The sequence below is a fragment of the Tachypleus tridentatus genome, chromosome 9 (assembly GCF_004210375.1).
Source record: "Tachypleus tridentatus isolate NWPU-2018 chromosome 9, ASM421037v1, whole genome shotgun sequence".
Lineage (NCBI taxonomy): Eukaryota > Metazoa > Arthropoda > Merostomata > Xiphosura > Limulidae > Tachypleus > Tachypleus tridentatus.
In genome coordinates this window covers 76187918-76211738 of record NC_134833.1, presented here as the reverse complement: position 1 = coordinate 76211738, position 23821 = coordinate 76187918, and the positions used below count along the sequence as shown (strand labels likewise).

The window sequence follows — 23821 nt, the reverse complement described above, 5'->3', positions numbered from 1 at the left end:
CCCGTCGCGCCAAACATACTTGGCTTTCAGCCGTGGGGGCGTTATAATGTGACGGTCAATCCCACTATTCATTAGTAAAAGAGTAGCCCAAGAGTTGGCGGTGGATGGTGATGACTAGCTGCCTTTCCTCTTGTCTTACACTGCTAAATTAGGGACAGCTAGCACAGATAGCCCTCGAGTAGCATTGGGCGAAATTCAAAAAACAAACAAACCAAATAAAGTTTTTTGAGTGTCAACAAGTCACATTTGTTCATACTGGCTTTCTGATGGCTCAGCAATAAGCCTAAGGGATTAAAACGTTAAACATCATGTTTATATATTTTTGTACTTAACAACAAATGAATAAATTGTTTACATAGACAGTTTTGTTATAGATGTCCTCATGAGATATTGTAAAACTAGTTCTACATCGGTAATTTGATCACTGTGTACGTAGTACCTTGGTTCTCTGTTTCTTTCTCACCTTTGCCATTGAGAAGATATTAGCTAGCACAAAGTTTTGGAGACCAAAAAGAAATACAACCACTTTGTCAGACTATACAAATAAAGTTACGATAAAATCGAAGTAACACATTTACCTTTAAAAAATTATATAAAGAAGAAGTCGCATACGTTCAAAATTAAGGCTAAAACGTTCTCATTTAAATGACACTAAACTTGCTCTACCAGTTCTCCATTCATTTAGATGAAAATTGGAGGCACAGTTTAGAATGATACATTGGTTTATAAACAAAATCTTGCCAAAACACTCTTACTGCAGAAGTATGAAATATATGATAAAAAATACTGTCCACTGAAGAAAATCCAAAACTGGATTTAATAATACTTTAATCTTATTTCATTAGGTTTTATATGGGCAAACCTATATGTGTGCATAAGCCTAAAGTATGCATTCTATACCTTGACAAAATATAAATATATCGTTTCATGCAGTAGATTTTTAAAATTATTTATTATTATTTTGTATGTATGTTATAATTAGTTTGATCTAACTTATGAAAAGTAACGTATAGTTTTACTTGAATATTACATATTATAAAGTTATCAATTTTTTATAACTCTGTTCGTCATTGTTCCTGGAGAGTATTCATACTTATGAGAGTTATAGTGTTAAATTAAGATATGCTAATTATATCAGCAGATATTATTCATACTCTTGGGAGTTATGGTGTCAAATCAGAATATGTTAGTTACATCAACGGATGTTAAGTTCGTGATATTTCGTAGCCAATGGATCAAACGTCAAACTTAAGCCATCATTGCGGTAACAGAGAATTCCTTTTTATAATTTTTAGATAAATTTTAATGTAATACACTAAACAAAACACAGAAAGGAAACGCGGTAGTTACTTAGATACGAAAATATGAATAAATGTTGCTTGCTCGTGAAAAAGTTGCATAGCGTGGAAATTTTAAAGAAACTAGATAGCAACGGAAAATGCAGCTAAATACTTAAAGTTTATTTAATAAATGCTCAAGAACGTCACATTATATGGATATGTGAAATATTTATCATCGAAGAGTTCTTGTTGCATTCTTGGTGCAAAGCTACACGAAGGCTATTGAGTGCTATTTACCACACAGGATCGAACCTCATATTTTTGCGTTCTAAGTCCATAAACTTACAGTTAACTCACCAGTAAAATTGGACATAACAATGCATCCTTTTTTATATACAGTTTACATATTTAGATCAGCTGAAGATAAACTGTTATTGATGTTCCTTTTTTATCATAAAATATTGTGTTTTTATAGTATTTTTTGGTAGTCACTTCAAATAATATTACTGTTTTCAAGGAATCTTGAGTATATTATAAGCATGGCGGTGAAATTCCATTACTCAACCAGACAATAGTGCACAAGAATTTGCAGTGGGTGATGCTATCTGCCTTCCCTTTTATTTTATCAATTCAAAATTATGGAGCTATACCTCTAATGTAAAGCCCAGCATGGCCAGGTGGTTAAGACACTCGACTCGTCACCTAAGGGTCGTTGGTTCGAATCCCCGTCACATCAAACACGGTCGCACTTTCATCCGTGGGGGCGTTATAATGTTACGGTCAATCCCACTATTCGTTGGTAAAAGCCCTCGTGTAGTTTTGCGCGAAACTCAAAACAAACCAAAACTTTGTGTAGTTTATCATGAAAAATCCATAACAAACATATTTTGCTATTTTTCAGCATGTAATTTAAACGTGAAATGTAGAAATGTATCAAATTATAAATTTGTTTTTTTATCCAGTTCTTCTTTTCTCTTATAGCACGCTATGTTAACTTATATAATTAAGTCAAATACTACAACTTTACTTAATTCTGTGTTTTCATAATTTAGGTTTAGGTTAATTTAAACACATTTTTCCAGTCAGTCTGTAGTATTAGACTTGTCTTATACGTAATTTATATTTTACGTGTAAACAACGAGTCGCGCTGTGTCACACTTTACAACTATTGTTCTTCCATAACATAAAACGTAAATATGACTTGTAATAACAATATCTACAAGCGGTTTATATTATTCTGAAACAACATCTCAACAGGGATATACTTAGGTCTCTTGATACTACGTTAAATGATCGTAGCTAAGGCAATATGTATGATTTATATTTATGTGTTTAATCTAACTTCTATGTTTTCAAGAAGAACATGAAATCAAAGAAACCCGAGAGAATTTATAAGCCCAAAACTCACAGACTCGGTGTCAGTTATTGGATCAGCGCCAAAATTGCTGTTTGCCGCTTCCTCCAATTAGACTATTTTTGCAGCAGTTGGGGAGATCCATTGGTGTTTAATCTTACTGTATGTGTCTGTATACCTCAGCGCAGTTGAAATTCGCTTTCCTAAAATAAACTGTTGTAGAAGTACACGTGTTTGTGGGGTTTATTTCTGGTGTGTGTTTTTTGTCTATAAGAGTACACATCATTTCGTTCTAATATTCTAGTTTAAACAAATCCCATGAAGGTCAAAAAGATGTTTTGTTTTTGAATTTCGCACAAAGCTACTCGAGGGCTATCTGTGATAACCGTCCCTAATTTAGCAGTGTAAGACTAGAGGGAAGGCAGCTAGTCATCACCACCCACCGCCAACTCTTGGGCTACTCTTTTACCAACGAATAGTGGGATTGACCGTAACTATATAACGCCCCCACGGCTGAAAGGGCGAGCATATTTGGCGCGATGGGGATGCGAACCCGCGACCCTCAGATTACGAGTCGCACGCCTTAACACGCTTGGCCATGCCGGGCCGGTCAAAAGGAGCCTATCAAGTACTGTCTTTTTTGGTTCAAAGTATGATTTGTTTAAAAGGAAGTGATCAAACATAAAAGTAAGAGAAGTCTTGTTATTAATGCACGCTCACTAACGTTTTCATAGTTTGAGTTTAAATTGATATATTCATTTTGTAAAAAAAGAAAAGCAATTCCTAAAGACACCCATTTAAGAGTATTAGGCTAACAATGAGCTTAGCTCCAAGAGTTGATGATGGCATGTCTCTAACTAGTAAAGAACGAACTGGAAACAAATTCCACGTGAACTTTATATTACACAGCTCAATGAGACTAAAAGCAGGAAAAGTTGTCATGAGCTAACTGTTTTATTATTTAAAGCAAATGAAACTTCGACCGTTTGTACTACTGAATTGTAGCTATTACAATGTAATTAGATGTATTTTTTTAATAGTTCACAGGTTTTCGTTTTTCTAAATGAGTGTGTCAGCCATAAGTTAATCGTAAAAGATAACCCAGAAGCAACATCATATTTTCAGCAATATGTTCGAAATTAGATTCTAGTAATGCAACTAGCTTACCGGTATCCTTAGTTTTTGAGAAGTTTAATTCTGTGTCAATGTAATATTAACACTCCTACGAAAAAACGTTTCTAGTCCTGATTTCTCCAAGCCCGTTCCCCTGGCTGTGGTTACGCTAGATAGTAGATAGGAACAGTGGGAATCTCGTTAATCCATTCATTAATGGATTTAAATGGCAATTTCATTTAAATACAAAATTATTAGCCTATTATTAATAACCTTTCAAGTTGCTCTGGGGCCTATTAGGCCCCACTTTTCGTAGGAGTGTTAACGTAGTTCTGTAGTCCACATTATTAGCTTTATCCTTTAAAATAAATGTGAATGGAGAAATAAGTTTTTATATATGAGTATCTATCTTCGCTTTCTTTAGATGCTACGTTAATGTGAATAAATTTGATGATTTTGAATTAAATAAATAGAACTACAGTTAAGGTAACTGAAATTTGTAATTCCACGCAGCATACGAATTAGGATATTTTTCTTATTTAGTCTTGAATTTACAGGTGAGCGCATTAACCAAATAGCCACGTCCTGTCCATGTTGGAAGAAATTGATATCTATTCACGTAATGTTGGAGGATGGATGAATAATCCTCATGGCGAATGAACTACTTTTGATTTTGACATATTCTCGGTGTTTAAATGTTTTTTTCTTAAAAAAATTAAAAACTGTAAAGTTTTATGGAAGCAGAACACGAATCAGTGTGAAGCAAGGCAATTGTTTTATTCTTCCATGTCCAACTCAACATCTTAATATCTTTAAATTTAATGATCTGAACAGTGAGAGTTTTCAGTGCACAGTAGAGTTCATTACGACCACTCGTTTCGTCCATTTTACTTGCTCCTTATTCTGTTTGTTTCTAAAACAAATATTTTTTTATAAAGTAGTATATGTTATCAACCAAGTTCGATTATTGTCTGTTGTATCTATCCATACATGGCTTCAATTTGCTCGCGTTTCTGTAAATTGAATTGAATAAACTCAGATTACATAACTACAGAAAATTTAGTTTGTTTTCGCTATACAACAGAAACTACTTGATATATAAAATAATGTCTTAGGAATCCTGTAAAATTCGTGTCTTGTAGTGTGTAATATTACTGAGACAGTTCCAGAAAGAGAAATTGTTTGTTTGTAAATTTCGTACACAGCTACATGAAGACTGCATTAGCTGTCCCTAGCTTTGTAATGATATAGTATAAGGAAGACAGCGTTAACACAGCTCACCGCCAACTCCTGGGCTTTATTTTAACAAACAGAAAATTAGGATTTCACCTTCACTCTATAATCCAACCGCTGCTCAAAATTGTAGGGCGTGATTTCCTTTGGCAATAACGGAACAAAACAAAACAAGATCCATACAAAAAAGGAGGTTTATTGATTTTCCAAAAATAATGTATTGAGTATAATCTATAACTTTGAATAAAGTTATTCACTTTAGGACTGCTGAACTTGCAATGCGTTGTTTGATCTAACAAAATAAATAAAAAGATGGAAATTTAAAATAATCTACCAGTAGAGGTCGTAACAAAAGTAAGCAAACAAGATAGGAAATATTGTAGACATTATTTATTCAAACTACAACCCTTATTTTGACTCCAGCAAATGTAATTTTAGGTAACATCGTGGAGCCAAAATAGGGGTTTGTAGATTGAATAAATAATGCCTACAATAATGTCTCCATCCCTGTTTGCTTAGTCCTTATTTGAAAGTTCTTTAATTTCCAATTTTTTTTATTTATCTTGTTTGCTGTCTTTTTCTTTTCATGGTCAACTGTTGTCAAAATATTATTTGATATGGTAGTTACCTTGTACACTGTAATGATAATAAACAGTACCTTGTAGCTAGCTGATCTGGTTCATGATGATTTATTGTGGTTATTGACAATTTGATTGCATTAGTTCGAGATGTAAAATATTAAGCTGCAGCTAGAGATTATCATGGACATTTGTTTGAGAACATGGTGAGGATTTATAGTTTCTCTGTCACTAAATTCTATATATATAATGCATAACAATTGGCGAATTTATGCCTAGATTAAAACACAACTTCCACTAAGAATGTTTAAAATTTCAAATAAGACATGTACGTCTAAAACATTGCTTTAAATAAACCGTCGTGTCTTTCAATATAAAATTTGGTTCCTTAAAGACACCAATTGTACAGATGTTACAGTCATCTAATGTTCATTTACTTTTGGCTGGTGATTTCAATTTCACCCTGTACTCAAGAAACATGAGAGGCATGTAAGAAAGCTAACTGCAAGGAGTAAAGATAACGTTTACACTAGAATTGTGGTATAAAATATAGAAGAAATGCACTGACCTTTTAATACAACCTTCGCAGTAGCTTTTTTAGTATTCTACAAAAGAATTGGGTGCTATATATTAGGCCATTTTTGTTGTAAGCTGGCAAAAAAAGAACAAATGGACGTTTCAAGCGGATTTTCTTTTTCGTTTAAGCATACATGCGTGCATTTTAATGTGTGTACAGTCTAAGCAGGCAATAGTAAATGTCGTAGTGTTTTTTGATATGAATCTTTACTGTTTAAGATATTTTTTGCTCAAACGTTTCATTAGGATTTTGTGCAATTCTAAATGATCTCTATAATGAATTATTATAATAGTTTATAATAATTACATAGCTGCGAGTAATTCTACATCATACCATAGCTTAACAAGACATGGTATAAATAACATTATTTTAAAGACTCATAACGTAGGTAAATTAATATTAGAATTATACATTGTTGCTTGAAGAAGACTCCGTTGAAAAGCATCTGTGTGTAACTCTATATTAGTAACATGTTCGCAGTAGAGCTATGATAGTCTTTTTGCTTCCATTTGTTTTAGAAACAGGTATTACACTTACATCTTCAGACATCACTTGTGTGAACAGAATATAACACTTTTTTTTGTTATTTTGTGTGTCTTACACTGCACAGTTGTATCAGTGTTTACATTAAATTGAGAGTAATATTGTCTAGTTATTAACGTGGTCAGGATATGAATTCGAAAATTGACTTTCGCAACTTGTCGTAAATACACCCAGATCCCTTGGTTGTCTTTATTTGAGTATTCGATTAGCTAAGGATGGCCCAGATGTTAGTGTTGAGTGCTGTTAAATATCTTTCCTCTAGCCTGCCAGTCCAAAATTGAGACGTCTGTATGCAGATATCTCTTATGTAGTCTTGCGCCAAATTAAGAAAATCTCTTAATTAAAAAAAAATCAGTTTATTTTGAATAATAATCATTATTGATGTTGATATCTTTATAACTGGTTGTCTTGTACTTTGCAACACTTCTGCAAGTGGTTTTACATCGTATTAAAGAAATAGATAAAATTCTATTATATTTATACTAATGTTTCTTTAAAGGTAAGCCATAAACAATACAGTCAACTCCTATGTGTAGCTTGATTGGTTATTACAAACTTTCTTATCTGTATTTTAAATCAATCCCCCGTTGGATCAGAGGTACGTTTACGGAGTTACAATGCTAAAATTTGGATTTCAATTCCCTGCAGTGGACAGAGCACAGATAGGCCATTATGTGGCTTTGCACAGAAAACAACTTTTTTAATTGTAGCCTTCAGCACAATATGCATTTTCTCTTTCGATTAAAATAATAAGTAGAGTAATAAATATCATGTCTAAAAATACCATATATCATAATAAATCTTCCATATGAATTCTACAAAGTTTCATCTTCCAGATGAAGTTTTGCTTTGACAACAACAACAAGCAAAACATTGCTAACAGCACCACAACTTCTTTAAGAAACCCACGATTATAAATAACTTATAATACAAAACACTTTCTTCATTTTAATAAGCTTTATGGCACGCGTTATTGTTTGTACCATCTAAAAGTTCATTTTGCCATTCTGTCCATCAGAGAAAACAGTGACTGCCAGTGCGCTTTATCCATGAGTTGTACACATATAGGAAATGGCACAGAAAGAGCTGTGGTACTTTTTACGTTACGTGTACTTGCAAGAGTAAACGTCTACTCTTGTAAAATCTACCAACGCTTTTTTCCTTCAAAGTTTATCATTTCTTATTATTTATGATACTGACTTAACATCATCAAAGATAATCCATTATAATTTTTTCAAAGCTCATGAAAAATAGTGTTACATGTGCCAAGTTCGAAAACTCCATACCTTTTGGGCGCCTAATTATCAACTGCAGTAATGTTTAACTTAACAACTTTGAAGACTGTCGTTAAAAGGAAAAAAAATCAAATAAATAACCCTATACTGTTAACTGTCCTTGGAACATCTAAATAATATAAAACGGCTAAATTGCACACGGAAATTACCTTGGTTGTAGCCTTGTTGTACATAATTAGACTATAAACTAATGAGGGTTGCTAATAAGCGCTTTAGTAATAAAGTTACCAAAAAGTAAATAGAAGAAAGGAGGGATGATCCACAGTTTTCGATAAAAATTATAGATTATTTAACGCATTACTAGCTCCTGGCAAAAAAATAGGCGATTTAATTTTCAGTAAGAGCTTCAAAGTTTCTTTAACCTCGATCAGTGTAAAAAAAAAAAAAAAAGAAGCTAGATATGATGTAATTTTTCAGACATATTATCAGAGATTTAACTTCTTATTAACTCTATAATTAAAGAAACTTAGTCGAGTAAGATTTTCAATAAAGATTAAAACTCCTCATTTTTCTTCCCTAAATTCATGGATGGAGATTTTATGCTGGAAGTTTCGCATGTATCATGTGAACATGCTGAACAGTCATTTCAAAGATATCCATTCTCACATGTTGAAAAGTTCACTTATACCTTGTCATGTGTCCCACCCCCTATCTTAATAAACAACGAAATAACAATCTCCCTAAAATCATTTACCCATTATTTAGCCCCATGAACAATACAATCACTGTCATATCAAGATTAATGACGTTGCATACCTTGTTTCTAACTTAAAACGTTCGATATAGTCGTTCTTACCTAAAACAAGAGATTTTTTTGTAGGACACATTTCTATTTTAGGGAAGAGTAACTACTGTTGCTGTTGTTCTCTTTACTAAATAAACTTTTATTTAACAACATAATTTCCTTGAACTACTGAAGACCTTTTCAATATATTGAAATATCAATACATTCATCGTGTGTTTATGATCTCTGAAACTCCTCTTCTTCAGCTGCTAATGAAACTACAAATGTACTCGATACTGAAGTGAAAAACGTTGTATGTATTTAACACGTATCTAACATAATAATAATAAACTTTACACATAAATGATTTGCTTCCTAATCAGTAATTGTGGTCATTAATAGAGTACTTAGCTTGCCAATTAAAATGTAATATTAAGCACAGCGTATGTTAAATTGCAGTTTAGTGTTTTAGAAAATGTTTGTACTTTAGCATTCTCATTTACCAACACTTTAAAACAATGTGTTGACATTATACCTAGTAACTGCTGCCTTACCCATAAGGAACTGAACTGCTCCTGTGGCTCGTATACTGTTTCGAGTGACCGCATCTCTTACCCAGCACGAAGCGAGAGATGTCAGAGCCACAAGTAAAGATCCTGCGGCCCCTACCCCAACGACTATGGTTGTGATTTGCCACGACACACTAGGAATATCATAAAAAGAGACGTATCGGCCGCATTCGTAGATAATGGTCACGGCACCTTTTTCATCGAGACGGGGGTAGTTACATCGACGGAAAGAACCAAAACTGACTTCAGTGGAGTTAAACATAGTTCCTCGTATCCAGTACGGTAGATAAAACCCGACACAGTTACAGATAGATGCTGTTAGCGATAGAAACACCCATAATATTTCTGTAACTGTAAAATTTTGCCCAAACACTGGCATTGTGAAAATCGTTAGATGTTATTCCAAATCTTGTATTGATAGTTCAACAAAGCTGAACACTTTTGTTGAAACACCTACGTCAGAACTTCACTGGAAAAGTCAAAACACATGGCAAAATGCGACTAAATTATTTTCTACTGTCTAAGTCATCACTTGTTTGTGTTTCGAGCGATAGCAAATAATCTTATGTCCGACAATAAATCATAATCTCTTTTTCATATCATGGCTGCTTGTCTCTGTCTGCTTATAATAGCAAAATTTTGTACAACGTGATTTCTTTGGTATGGTTTTAGATCCTTCTACTGTTTCAAGATAACATACATTCTCGAAATTCTGACACGAAGGACGTTGCAGCATTTGCTTCTTGAAGGTTACGCGCGAATACTAAATTCCAACTAGAAAGCACGTGCATGCACAGAAAGACGACCGAGAATTATATTCGATACGCCATCAAGCGGAATACACAAACAATACGAAACATAAATTACCAAGTTTTTGAAAGCCAAACCAGAGAACGAACAAAATACGCAATTTCTTGGTTAAATTTAAAGGATACCTATATAAATCATGAAAAACGAATACGTATTATAAATTTTACTCAAAAACAAAGATTTTTCGGTATTAACATTTCCTTAAATTCAGCTCTCTTCCCTTCTCAAACATAAATAATACAATATTGTAAGCATTCAACGCTAAATTGACATAAAAAACTCTCCACTAATCTTACAACTAAAATAATTTGAGTAGGAAGGAATATGAATACGGTTAAAATCTGTCTGAATAAACAATAGATTTATTTTCAAAATATGATACTCTGCTTGTCTGGATAGCCTGAAAAACGTCGTCCTTAAAACTTATTCATTTCGATAAAGCAACACAAGGAGTCGCTTCAATCAACTTGTGTTTCTCCAGTTAATGTTTTTTTTCTCGCTGTTTTAAACACTGTTTGAAGTACATGTTACTGAAATTACCGCTCTAGATGCTGTCGGTGATAACAACAGGATATTAAACAGGAAGGTGATATTAGCTTCCAAGCTAGCCTGTTATGCAACATCATTGGAAACCTTATTGATACAATATATTCTTCAGAAAAAAATATTTTTGAATGTTTGTTGTTTCGCACAGAGACACACAATATATTATCTGTGCCCACCACGTGTATCGAAACACCATATATATTTAGAGTCTTAAGCCCTCAGTCCTACCGCTGAATGAAAAAAAGATGTATTAACATCATCAAAATTTAATCACTTTAAGTAAATCATTGAACACAACGGAATCTATCACTGTGCTACTGAAAACCATTGGTGATTTGAGTTTAGAAAGCGTTCAATAAGAAACGCCAGTTTTATGTTTAAAAGAACGTTATTGCGAGAGCTTTGAAGCAAATAATTTGTTTCGGGGAGTTATCAAACACGTAATCAACGAAATTAGTTTCGCTTGAAAAGTCTCGCAAGCTATACTTTAGTACCCAGAGAGGTGAAAGTTACTATACGTTTGGTTTGGATAGTAGTTTTCAATTAAACACAAAGCTACACGATGGGCTATCTATGCTCTGGTCAAGGGGAGGTATCGAAACCTGGTTTCTCGCGTTGTAAGTCCACAGACATAGCGCTGTGCAACAGGATAGGGGCATGTACATCTAGTAATATGTCGTTAGTACAATTGTTACAGTTGCTATTATACAGTTAATATTAAAGAAAATACTACGAAGACTATTGAAACCAATTCATTTATTATTTATTTCAATTTATTAGACAGTCAGAAGTAGTCACTTTTCCCCCACCTTGTATATTAGGAGACTTTCGAGTGTGTTATTTAGAGACTGACAGTTATCTTACCATCTGATTGTGACATTAGAGATTTTGAGATGATTAGTTGGTTAAGTATTCATAATTCTATAGCAATAACATATTTGTTAGAAAATGTACGATTTAAAAAAATAATGTAATGGTTATCTAAAAATAAACATGATTTCAGCAAAGACTATTTTATTTTTGCTTTATCATAAGAATTCTTCAGAATTAATATGCATGATTTATAACTGTAACAAAAAAATATTTCAAATGTACATAGTGAATGTTAGTGAACCTGAACCTGACGATGACCGAAGAAGGTCGAAACGTTGTTCGCTTCTCTGCGAAAAATATTTTCTCAACCCAAACGAGCCATTTTTACACATATATTAAACTGTAGTTTCGCCACAATTTCAGATCAATAATTGTGTAAAAAATTTGATTTTTGAAAACTTTTATTGTTAGAGTTAAATTCATAGAGGAAAGTTAACTTATGTAATTCTTAAATCAAGTAGAGCTGTTTGTTTGCATATTTAGAATTTTTACGCAAAGATACACGAGGACTAGCCCTCCCAAATTTAGCGGTAAAAGATCCTCAGTCGAGCGCCGGGTCGAGTAAAACTAATTACAACTTTTATAGTTCATCTATCCAAATTCATATATCTATAAACTAAACATTCGCTGCTACGATACATTACTAGAATTGTTGTTTCTACGTTTTGAGTTTTCTTACCAATAATGTGTTCTTTGTTTAAAGAAAATAATTAGATGCATTCTAAATAACTTTATTTCGTCGAAAAACATAAAATAGGTATTATTACACTTCATCAAATAACACTAGCAGTAGATATTCCTGAAAAACAAACTTATTATTATAAACACAAATGGATCACGGATCTCGAAGAGTGTTTTAATTGATCCTTGTCACACTAAACCAAGCCGTAGGGGCGTTAGAATGTGACGGTCAATCTCACTATTCGTTGGTAAAAGAGTAGTCCAAGAATTGGGGGTGCTAAATTTGGGACGGCTAGCGCAAATAGTCCTCGTGTAGCTTTGCGCGAAATTCAAAACCAAACCAAACCAATGTTCTAACTGTAGAAAGACGAATTCATTCGACTTGTTTGTCATGATATTCAATTAAACCACCGACCCCCGCTATTACAGCTGTAAGTCGACGGACTTACAACGCCAAAATAAGGGGTTCGATTCTCTTCGGTGGATTCACCAGCTATCCTGATGTGGCTTTGGAATAAGAAAAACACACACACAATTAAACCAGCTTCTCACCAGTTTCTAAAGTGACATCGACAATATTTATGTCGATCATTTTTGTACGGTTACAAACTAAGTGCGTAAAATGATTGTGCTTCAAAAAATGACAACATACACACACAGGATAACGGATTTGTTTGAGTTAATGGATCCTATAAGATCTTGTTTTTAGTGATTGAGGTTAATGATAAAACAAGTGAAATGAGTTCCTTAAACAGTGTTATTATTTGGAAGATTGTTGATCTTACAGTTATTGCGACTCATAACTGTGCTAATAACTGACATTGGTACCGAAACTACTGCAATAATGATAACAGCCGCATGCGCAGGTTTTCATTTGATTACTTGTTTAATTACATCTTCACTACACTACTAGACTCTTGCGACTTTACCGCTGTCTACATAATGTTTAATAATCACAGTATCAATTGCTAGCAATAGATGGCGACACAAGAAAGTGACCAAACTATTTAAGCTGAAAGAGTACACTAATGTATACAAATAACTTCAATATATTAGTTGTTTTGCAATGGAACATACAAAATATAATAATAAATTAAATCCAACAATTACCACAATGTGTGTTAAATTATTATCAATATTAGATGAAAGTTAAAATGAGCAGGAAACAATATGATTGTCAATAATTATTTATAAGGTCAGACACATGCAACTAAATATGTTTAATGTTGTAATGTTCTACTATACACATTTATGTTTGTAAAGTTTTCTTTAATAATACATTTTCATACCTGATTTCAAACTTTACAGATTTAGTTCAATCTACCACGAGGAAACTGCATAGTGTCTACCATATAATCCATCACTTGCATAATAACATATAAAATCTTTAAACCATTTGTACTTGGACTGTGAATTAAAAAAATGCACTCCATGCTTCGAAGTTGTGTGTGCATTATAAAAGTGACTGTCAAATCCCAATATTTGGTTAAACAAGTGCAACCCATGAGTTGGTGGTAGGTGTTGTTTGTTGACTAGCTACTTTCACTCTAGTCTATCAATCCAAAATTAGTAGATGACTATCACAGACAGCTTTTGTGTCACTTTTGCACAAATATTCCAGAACAAAATAATTTTCATAACTCCCCGTACTGGGTCAGCGATAAATTTACGAACATACAATTTTAAAATACAGGATTCGATTCCTAGCAGCAGGCAGAACGTAAATAACCCATTGCGTAGCTTTACCCTAAAAAAAAATAACATGCTATTTGCCAGAGTTGAAACTGGCAATAAAGACAGCTTGTTCATAAAGTTCTTATACACCGAACACCGCTTTATTTATTTGTATTTATACAGTACGTAGCTTGAGGTTGTAACTAAGTGGAATGTTTGGACACTCTTCACAATGTTTCTCTCGTTTATTTTTGTTCATTTTTTGCAGACATAATTCTAAATGGTGATTGCGTCTCTTCAAAATGTAGCTATATATATACATATACAAATACACATGTTTTAAAAATATGCTGGCCCTGATACTGTAACTGCAGTGAATGTGAACGGCGTATTTAGCTACTGTTAAATACATTGAAAATAAGACCTTGCCGTGCTACTATATGCATGTGCTGCAGGGCGTGTTCACACTGCTTCTATTCTCTTTACCCTCACTCTACTGTTAAACATCTTACTCCAAAGCAGCCAGGTCAGAAACCTCACGACACTTTCTGTCATGGCAATTTAGAATTACTGACTGTTAGCTCTTGCCGCCTACTCATTAAGTAAACAATGTGTTCAATTGTCATACCACCATAGTTAAAAGTGTGGATCATACAGCATATACGGACTACGACTTTGGTAATTTTAACCTACAAACCAGCACGCTATCAAGTCACACTTTGTCCAATTCTCAATGCATTGGATGTTGATGTGCGTGAAAGAGTGCATACTTGTATGTTACGTTAGAGAAAGTAAGTTATGGGTTCTGATATAAGCATCGTGAAAAAATGTAACTTTATTAAGGATATTTATGAGATGCTGGACATTGGTAAAACTTTCATGAAAGTTAGTGACAACACAGTTGTAATGTTTCTAGCGAATTCCATAACATTTGTAAGAGTTTTTCTTTTTGGAGGTAGTAAAAGACTTCGTGACTAGGGCGTGGTCCTTAGATATATATAATAAATTACATTCAAAACTCAGAAAAAGGTGTAACAAAATAAAAGGCGGTCAGCTGTGTATAGTATTTATACAGACGTAGCCAATTAACAAATGTGTATAAAATTAAACAATAGAACAATGTGGGCGGATTTCTCCTTAAAGGGTAACATACAATGCATGTGAGTACAGTGAATATTCTTGTTTAGTTCTGAATATGAGAAGCGGTCTTGATAATAGCTATTGCGTATCCAGTTTAACTCAGGCCTTTTAGCCTCTAACAGTTAATGGTAAAACACCCTCAAATTCAACAGCATTATTACCAAAACGTTCTTAAACACAAGAACCACTCAAAGCGTATGCTGAAAATTCAGGGGAATGTTATATATGATAATTTGTTTTTATTTTGTACTATTCTATTAAAAAAAAAAGTTCAGCTCATTGCATAAGGCGCGTCCATCTATATCTTGTCTGTTCCATAGGCGTTTACCACAGGGTTCAACTTGCATTCAATTTTATTTCAGAATTTCGTGGAAAGCTACAAAAGAGTTATCTTTGTACAGACATTCCTACTTTTGAACTGATAGACTAGTAAGAAGTAAACTAGTCAAGCGAAATCCACCAACACTTGGTCTCTTATTGTCTAATCGAATAATGGGATTTAACCTTAACTCCTATAGCGTACCCACAGCGCCGAAGTGCGAAGCGCGTTCTTAAGGCATTGGGTCACGAACTATTAATTCTTGGGTTAAAAGACACGCTAACCACCAAACCAGGCACTCTCTTTCTTCCAAATGAACATTTCGCTCTCCTAAGACAGAATATTAACGTTTTACTCCCCTGAGTTTGTTTTGTTTGTTTGTGTTTTGGAATTTCGCACAAAGCTACTCAAGGGCTAGCTGTGCTAGCCGTCCCTAATTTAGCAGTGTAAGACTAGAGGGGAGGCAGCTAGTCATCACCACCCACCGCCAACTCTTGGGCTACTCTTTTACCAACGAATAGTGTAATTGATCGTCACATTATAACGCCCCCACGACTGAAAGGGCGAGCATGTTTGGCGCGACGGGGATGCGAACCCGCGATCCTCAGATTACGAGTCGCACGCCTTAACACGCTTGGCCATGCCGGGCCTACTCCCCTGAGACAGAATATTAACGTTTCAAATAAAAGATATTCTTAGCCATATTGTGTAGTTGCTAAAAGTACTAAATGAATATTCTTTTTTGTTTCTTTTTATTAGTAACAATGCCAAAGTAAAATTGTTACAAAGCTCAGAAAAATTACTAACATATTTAAAATAATGCAACGCATATATTTTAAGGTAAAAACTGATGAGAAAAAGATGTAAGTTATATGGGAGTAGTAGCAAACAGTTTAGTTTCATATGGCTTGTAAGATGTGTATGACAAACAGTTTAGTTTTATATGGCTTGTAAGATGTATATGACAAACAGTTTAGTTTCGTATGGCTCGTAAGGTGTATATGATAAACAGTTTAGTTTCGTATGGCTCGTAAGGTGTATATGACAAACAGTTTAGTTTCATATGGCTTGTTGGATGCATATGACAAACAATTTAGTTTCGTATGGTTCGTGAGGTGTATATAACAAACAGATTAGTTTCATATGGCTCGTAAGGTGTATATGACAAACAGTTTAGTTTCATATGGCTCGTAAGGTGTATATGACAAACAGTTTAGTTTCATATGGCTCGTAAGGTGTATATGACAAACAGTTTAGTTTCATATGGCTTGTTGGATGTATATGACAAACAGTTTAGTTTCGTATGGCTCGTAAGGTGTATATGACAAACAGTTTAGTTTCATATAGCTCGTAAGGTATTTATTTTCCGGCAGAACCTTAAGACAAATAGATCTTCTAAGCTACGCTGTCAGACTGTTATAATATGTACATATTTATTTTCGTTAAACGAACTCTTAAACATTAGACCTACGTGAGACCAACAATGAACAGTACGAACGTACCGAAATATTATTTCGGATTTTCCATTACATCCATAGACTCACACCGCTAAAAACCGGGTTTCGATACCCGTAGTGGGCAGAGCACACTTGTGTAGCTTTGTACTTAATTCCAAACATACAATAAAATATCAGAAATGTACCACCAAACTCTATAAATTAGAAACAGTCAACACAGAAATTCTAGAGTGATAAAATTAAATAAAAATGCTTTATTATAAAAAGTTATCAAGTTCTAATTCCATAGTTTGAATATTTTGCTTATCTCAAAAATCATCGAGATCGATAAGAAAACAACACACACACACACACACACACACTTAGAGAAACTCACACTTACACACTTAGAGAAACTATACCGAAAGGAAAGGCCCGACATGGCCAAGTGGATAGGGCGCTCGACTCCTAATCCAAGTGTCGCGGGTTCGAATCCCCGTCACGCCAAACATACTCTCCCTATCAGCCGTGTGGACGTTATAATGTGAGATTAATTTCCCATAATTATTGGTAAAAGAGTAGACCAAGAGTTGGCAATGGGTGGTGATGACTAGTTGCCTTCCCTCTAGTCTTACACTGCTAAATTAGGGACGGCTAGCGCAGATAGCCCTTGAGTAGCCTTGCGCAAAATTCAAAAGAAATAAACCAAAATAAAATTTTTTGCCTTTTTAGGGAGTTTCTTTTTAAATATTTATTAACTGGAACAAAAATAACAATTACTTCTTTTTTCTGTAGAATTACAGTAGAATGAAAATTCAAAGTTTCTAAAACATTCTGAATACAACATTTTTACACTCATTGAAAATTAAAGGTGCTTTTTGTTAAGAAATAGTTGTAAAAATTAGGTGAGCAATGCCTAGTCTACTCTTTTTATAAATCACTCTATTTTTGTGTGGTTGCATTTGTAATTCAATTAATTTACAAGTGTGACATTACAGTTGCTTGTTGTTAAGTATTGTCAACTACAAGTCTCTGATTTTTAAAAAAATACGAAAGCTCTGGTCATCATTTTCGATTAAGTTATGATGAATACGTTCGAGTTGTGAAAAGAATAGCAAATTTTACAAAATCAGAAAATATGTTTGTTTCACTTATAGAAATTCTTACGTGAAATAACGATTTTTGTTTTGTATGAAGCGTAATGTTTAAGGCTTCAAGCAACAATTTCCAATTTCAATTGTAGCTATGGCATTTACCACTACTCATAGTCAGACGTTGTTACGAACCAGAATGTATCTATTAGTTAAGAGAATTGTGTTATTATTTTGACAAATGATTTTACATTATCAGCGCCAGTAGCAATCGGCATTACTTGCGTGTTAACCAGTTTTGAATATTAAACAGCAGTTCAAATTTTCTTGCTTGTAGAATTTTACGTATTGGAGATATTACAGGTAGGTTGAAAGGATCTTGTTACGTAAAAAGATTGATTGCTTTCACTTGTTTCAGATAATTATCTTTCCTGCCACCTATCGGAAAAGTACAGAGTTATTTCCAATTGCACAAGTAACAGTCATACGGTTTTTGAGCCGGATTCCTTCACAAGAAACATTCCCCGTTGGATGTTTGCCCAATACATGATCGCTATAGTTAGTTGTTCAAAGATCATGGAGATTTTATAGAACTGATGTTGATGTGAAACATGCAAAAAATTTAAAGTTATTCTTTACCATAGTATGTAGCCTTAGAAATCTGTGAATCAGTACAAACTAGTTTTATGAACTTGCCGGGATTTTAAAATGACACTTACTACTGTAATGACCAACGAGATGACTGGGCGAAATGACCTTACCAATGGTCCACGAAAACTGAGTTTACAAGTAGTGTTTCCCAGACCTTCACTCTCCGGATATGCAGCAGCGATAGAGAATGCTCGAGAGGCTCAGCTGGCAAGTTTGAGGCGCCGCAAGCTGAGCCAGGTGACACACAAGCTGTCCACAACCATCGGCTGGCGCGTGGCAGTTTCGCAAGATGACGTGATAAACCAGGCCCAGAGCTTGTGTGGTCGCTATCTCCGATCTAAACTTAGGTCATTCGGGCCTGTCCAGAAAAAGCTTGGTCTTCAAAGGCTCAGGAGCCTCAGTAAGATCTCCAGTGACCCTATCCTGACAGAAGTGGGAGAACAACTTCTCCATATGACTGGAATTCTTGAGCGACAAAACCCTCGTCTTTTTCATAGTGTTATGGATGGTGTGGGGATTCAATCATTAGCTTCCGAAACAGCGATGATAAACCTGTTTAGAGCAGTGGCAGATGAGATTATAAGACAAGACATTTCTTGGGGTCGTATCGTTGCTTTGTATTGCGTGGCTGGAGGATTAGCCACGGATTGTGTTCGACTTGGTCATCCTGAATATGTGTTGAACCTGGTGCAATGTATGGGGTCAGTGATAGAAGGTGAAGTGGCAGTCTGGATCGTTCATCAGGGTGGATGGGTAAGCTTGCAATTTCGTTAGAAATATAATGTACTTGAATAATAAGAAAAAAATCTACAGAATAATACAACGTACTATCATCTCGTGAAGAAACTGTATGCAGATATGAAAAACTGAAGCATAAGAAGTACTTGGGCATCATAAACACACATAAAAATAACAGCGCATAAAAGTCAAACGTGGTGTATTCATACCATCAAATAATACGATTCTATTATTTCTTACATGTTTAACGTTGATGATGAGTCCTCTAAGTACAAAAATTAAATATAGAAATAAAAAAGTACATTTATTATTAGTTAAGTATTATTGCATGTTTGTATTTGTTTGATTCAGAATTTCACGTAAATCTAAACAAATTATATTTGCGCGTAGCCGCCAATGATTCTAAACTAATGAACTACAGAAAAATCAGCTCGTCAACAGTGTCCACCAGAAACCCTTGAACTATTCTTACCTGATTAAATTTTAGGATTTGATTGTCACATTTTTAGCACAGCCACTGAACAAAAGAAAAGAAAATGTTTTTTTTTACCGAAGAAGTTAGTGAACCATGATTCCTCAACTTCATAGGCTAGACACACCAACCACTAGGACAGTTAAGGACTGGATTTACTGTGAAATATTCAGTGTTAGTTAATTACATTGGAACTATGTATCAACAGAATAGGTCAACATTTAGTCTTACAATACAAATTCATTCGTGCGAACAGAAACAATTATCGTGGTCACTGCGAGGACCAAGCCTTAAATTTTAGTGTTACGAGCTATCAGAGAGAATGGGCTACGATCTAAGTTTGTAAGTATGTAAACTATTCCAAAACACAAATCCTTCAATTTACCTTTACATCGATCAGAATTAAGCTTCTTTAGTATTTAATTTATTCAGTTTGTTTCGTGTTTATAATAGAAAAATATAAAGTTAGAACCACCTTAATCTGAATACAACTGAAAATCGTGTTTTATAAGTAAACATAAATTCACCACAATTTAAAACACATAAAACTACATTTTGAGGTTCACTTAAATCACGTTATATCGCATGTATTTTATGTTTGTAAAATACAAAATAACGTATATTGTGGTGTAACAACAGTTTTCTTAGATATGGTACTATATGCACTATAGATAGAGTCTTATACACTGAATTAGTGTAATACAGTTAATTTAGTGTCCACTTGTAATACTTAAATGTATGCTGATATACGTATGAATAAGTTTCTATGCGTTACAAAAATGACAGCCGAATCCCACTATTCAGTCAGACAAGAGTAGCTCTTTGTGATACATTCAGTTTTTATTATTTTTCTTTATAGTTTTGTAATAAAGGTGCCAGATAGTAGTGGGTTGAGAATAGTAAAATATATCGGAGGAGGTGGGCTTAATGTTGAGAGCCAGAAAAGCAAGTGGCACCTTGTTTCGCTGCACATGGTTTGCCTGGGAAGGTATAGACACAACTGTTCTGTACGTTAATTGGTGTGGACGGCTATACTACAAAAATTACATAATATGGCCGTTAGGGATCGTCAGTCCACTGTCCGTGAAAACAGTACGACACTTAGTAACCGGAATAATTATGAGTGATCAGTCGGCCAGGATTAAACTTTATGAGTTTATTAGAAGGACAAGAAGATCTCCACCCCAAATTTGACTGTTTAAAGTACATATATCTCTTTTGTAGTTTTGTTAAAACCGTCAAAATTTCCATGTCAGTCAGTACAGGAGCCATGTTCAGAGCAGCAAATAATTAGTCATTGATGTGTGACTTGCACACGTTCAATCGCAGTCAGTTTGTCCTGCTGCAAGATATTTAATAAGAAACCATAAAGGTTTTCGATTGTGTAGCGTAACTTCCCAGTGAAATATACCATTAAAATTTACAAAGAATCTCTGTAACTCTTAGACCTCGTAAAATAAAAATAATTAATTTTGATTTGTTTTTAATTTCGCGCAAAGCTACTCGAGGGCTATCTGCGGTAGCCGTCCCTAATTTGGAAGTGTAAGACTAAAGGGAAGGCAGCTAGTCATCACCACCCACCGCGAACTCTTGGGCTACTCTTTTACCAATTAGTAGTGGGATTGACCATCACATTATAACGTCATCACGGCTGAAAGGGCAAACATGTTTGGCGTGATGGGGATTCGGACCCAAGAACCAGGCCGTGGTATTACAATGAATAGAATTGGTTTTGTTGTTTCTTTAGTACATTGCTGTACGCGCTTTGTGTGCGTCGGATTTTAGCCGTTGATCTATCAAGAAAAATGATTGATTAATAACTTCTAAACAACAATAACTCATATAAAATTAGTGTTTTAATGCATGGTAATTCGTATGACTAGTATGTAAAATTTCGTACAAAAACATTATAATAGTTTAATCAGTGTAAAAATAAACCTATTATATATTAGTATATTGTAATTCTTATAATTAGGGTATAAATATACCGTAATTATGTTGATGAAAGGATAAGCTTTATGTAATAACTTGCTAATAAGTATATCTTTCGTACCTTTTACTTCTAAAAAATATTTTTATTATTATTTTTTAATGAAAAGCTTTCATTCGTTGAATTTCTTGATCATAATCATGCAGGAAACGATTGTTTGTTTGTTTGTTTTTTTGAATTTCGCACAAAGCTACTCGAGGGCTATCTATGCTAGCCGTCCCTAATTTAGCGGTGTAAGACTAGAGGGAAGGCAGCTAGTCATCACCACCCACCGCCAACTCTTGGGCTACTCTTTTACCAACGAATAGCCGTGGGGTCGTATTATGTGACGGCGAGCATGTTTAGCGCGACGCGGGCGGGAACCCGCGACCCTCGAATTACTAGTCGCACGCCTTACGCGCTTGGCCATGCCAGGCCTTGCAGGAAACGAAAAGTGAAACAAAATTTAGTTAAATAGTAAATGTTAAAAAGAAACGGAACCTGAAATAAGTATATTTATGTTGAATGCCTAATAATACAGCATCAGCAAAATCGTGTTCTTCACCACAACCGGCCTGACTCCTTATCTCTTACAAAAGGGTGTATACAAAGGAAATATTTCTATTTTTTAATGTACATCTACTCAACATAAATGACGAAACTGGTGGAATTTACTAGGACTAACTATAATGGAAACTAGTTATAACTTGCAAACAGTTTACTTATTTCTGACTGAGTTTCGAAGATTAATTTTCTAATTATTAATCACTTTGTCAGAGACATAGGTCTGTACACATCGATAATGTTACAAAATTGTTATTAGCAGTAATTCGTTCACCTTAAGAAGATAAATAATTCGCAACTCGTCAAGTACGTCCAAAAAATTTAAAGCTTCATTTTTCTTTCAAATGTAATAAAATCAATATGAAATATTATCTTCATTTGGAGTGATGAGAAAAAGGGAAAGTGACGATCATTTTGATGCTATTAGAAATTAAGTATCGTATTATGATACAGGTGTAAGTCGTAAGAAATGTAACAATCAGTTTGTAATAATTGCTCTAAATAAAGATAGGATAATTAATCATCATAAAATAAATATCAAAAGAAATACCAGCAAGAATACTAAATTCTGGATAATAGTCAAAATCCTGTATAAGATGATACGTATTATGGAAAAGGCGAAAATCACTGTACTATATATATATACATACTGGAGAAATCATAATTACTCTGTGATAATCGTACATACGTTGAACAATGTCGTAATTACTTTTGATAATCTTACTTATATTACCATGTTATTAATCACTGTATGGTAATCTTACACATATCGGACAGGTGATAATCGTATACGTACTAGATAAGTTAAGTTACTTAGAACAACGAATACCGTATTACCTCTGATTACTGCCCCCGGGGGAGTTGAAAACTGCAAAAGAGAAAACAAGTTATAGTATTTGTGCATTTTCAAATTCTATTTTTGAACATATTTGTTGATTTCAATGCTAATGATTTTGTGCGCGTGTGTGTGTTTTCGAATCGCAATTATAGTAACAAACGTAGATTATAGGTTGGATTACTATTGCTATCACAGAAGATGAGCTTTTTAAAAATACCGAGGTAGATGTGATTGTGTTGAATAAATTACTAAACTGTTTATTGGTATATCCTACAAAGTGCTGCTTTTGGCATAAACTGTGTTTCACGAAAATAAATACTATAATTATATGTATTAAAGGAATATGTGTTTACTTAGTGAAGTTAGTTGAGCGCAGTTACGTTACAATTATAATTCATTTCATGAATTAGTTATTTAATGTTTACAGGTAAACAATCGCGGTGAAATATATATTTTTCAAACCCTTTACTGCCTCTCGCCCCATTTAATCGTTTAAATAAACTTACTGGGATTTTAAATTTTTTTTTTACATACATCAATTGTTTGATCATTTCCGTTTTAGATCTGAATTGCATACCACGTTTTACTTAACTCTAATGAAAACCAAAGACACGAGTCGTCTTAAAATTTGTGGTAATCGGTACCTGGAAAACAACATACAAACGTATTTCGTTGTGCAGTTAAATTTATTTGAGATACATACAATTTGGTATTCGCTTTCGGCTTACGCACAGAATTATACGTTTGTTTTTT

At 34.1% G+C, this 23821-nt stretch overlaps 2 protein-coding genes and 1 long non-coding RNA gene across 4 annotated transcripts in view; 2 read left to right on the top strand and 1 right to left on the bottom strand.

Annotated features, from left to right (window-relative positions):
• LOC143225533 (LHFPL tetraspan subfamily member 6 protein-like) overlaps positions 1-23821 on the bottom strand; it is a 41882-nt gene that overhangs the window by 14520 nt on the left and 3541 nt on the right. The window contains exon 2 of one of the 2 annotated variants that reach the window (XM_076455163.1): positions 23068-23098. In XM_076455163.1, the coding sequence (XP_076311278.1) occupies positions 23068-23098 (31 nt within the window). Of the gene's footprint in view, positions 1-9251; positions 10065-23067; positions 23099-23821 lie in introns of those variants that run through there. The other variant, XM_076455162.1, reaches the window with a different exon arrangement.
• Positions 2691-4805, top strand: LOC143225534 (uncharacterized). Its single transcript, XR_013013904.1, has 2 exons — positions 2691-3321; positions 4305-4805. It is a non-coding gene; the product is annotated as an uncharacterized LOC143225534 (long non-coding RNA).
• The window catches only part of LOC143225532 (bcl-2-related ovarian killer protein homolog B-like), a 19910-nt gene continuing 14410 nt past the window's right edge, over positions 18322-23821 (top strand). The window contains exon 1 of the mRNA XM_076455161.1: positions 18322-19240. Within this exon, the coding sequence (XP_076311276.1) occupies positions 18545-19240 (696 nt within the window). The 5' untranslated portion in view covers positions 18322-18544. The remainder of the gene's footprint in view (positions 19241-23821) is intronic.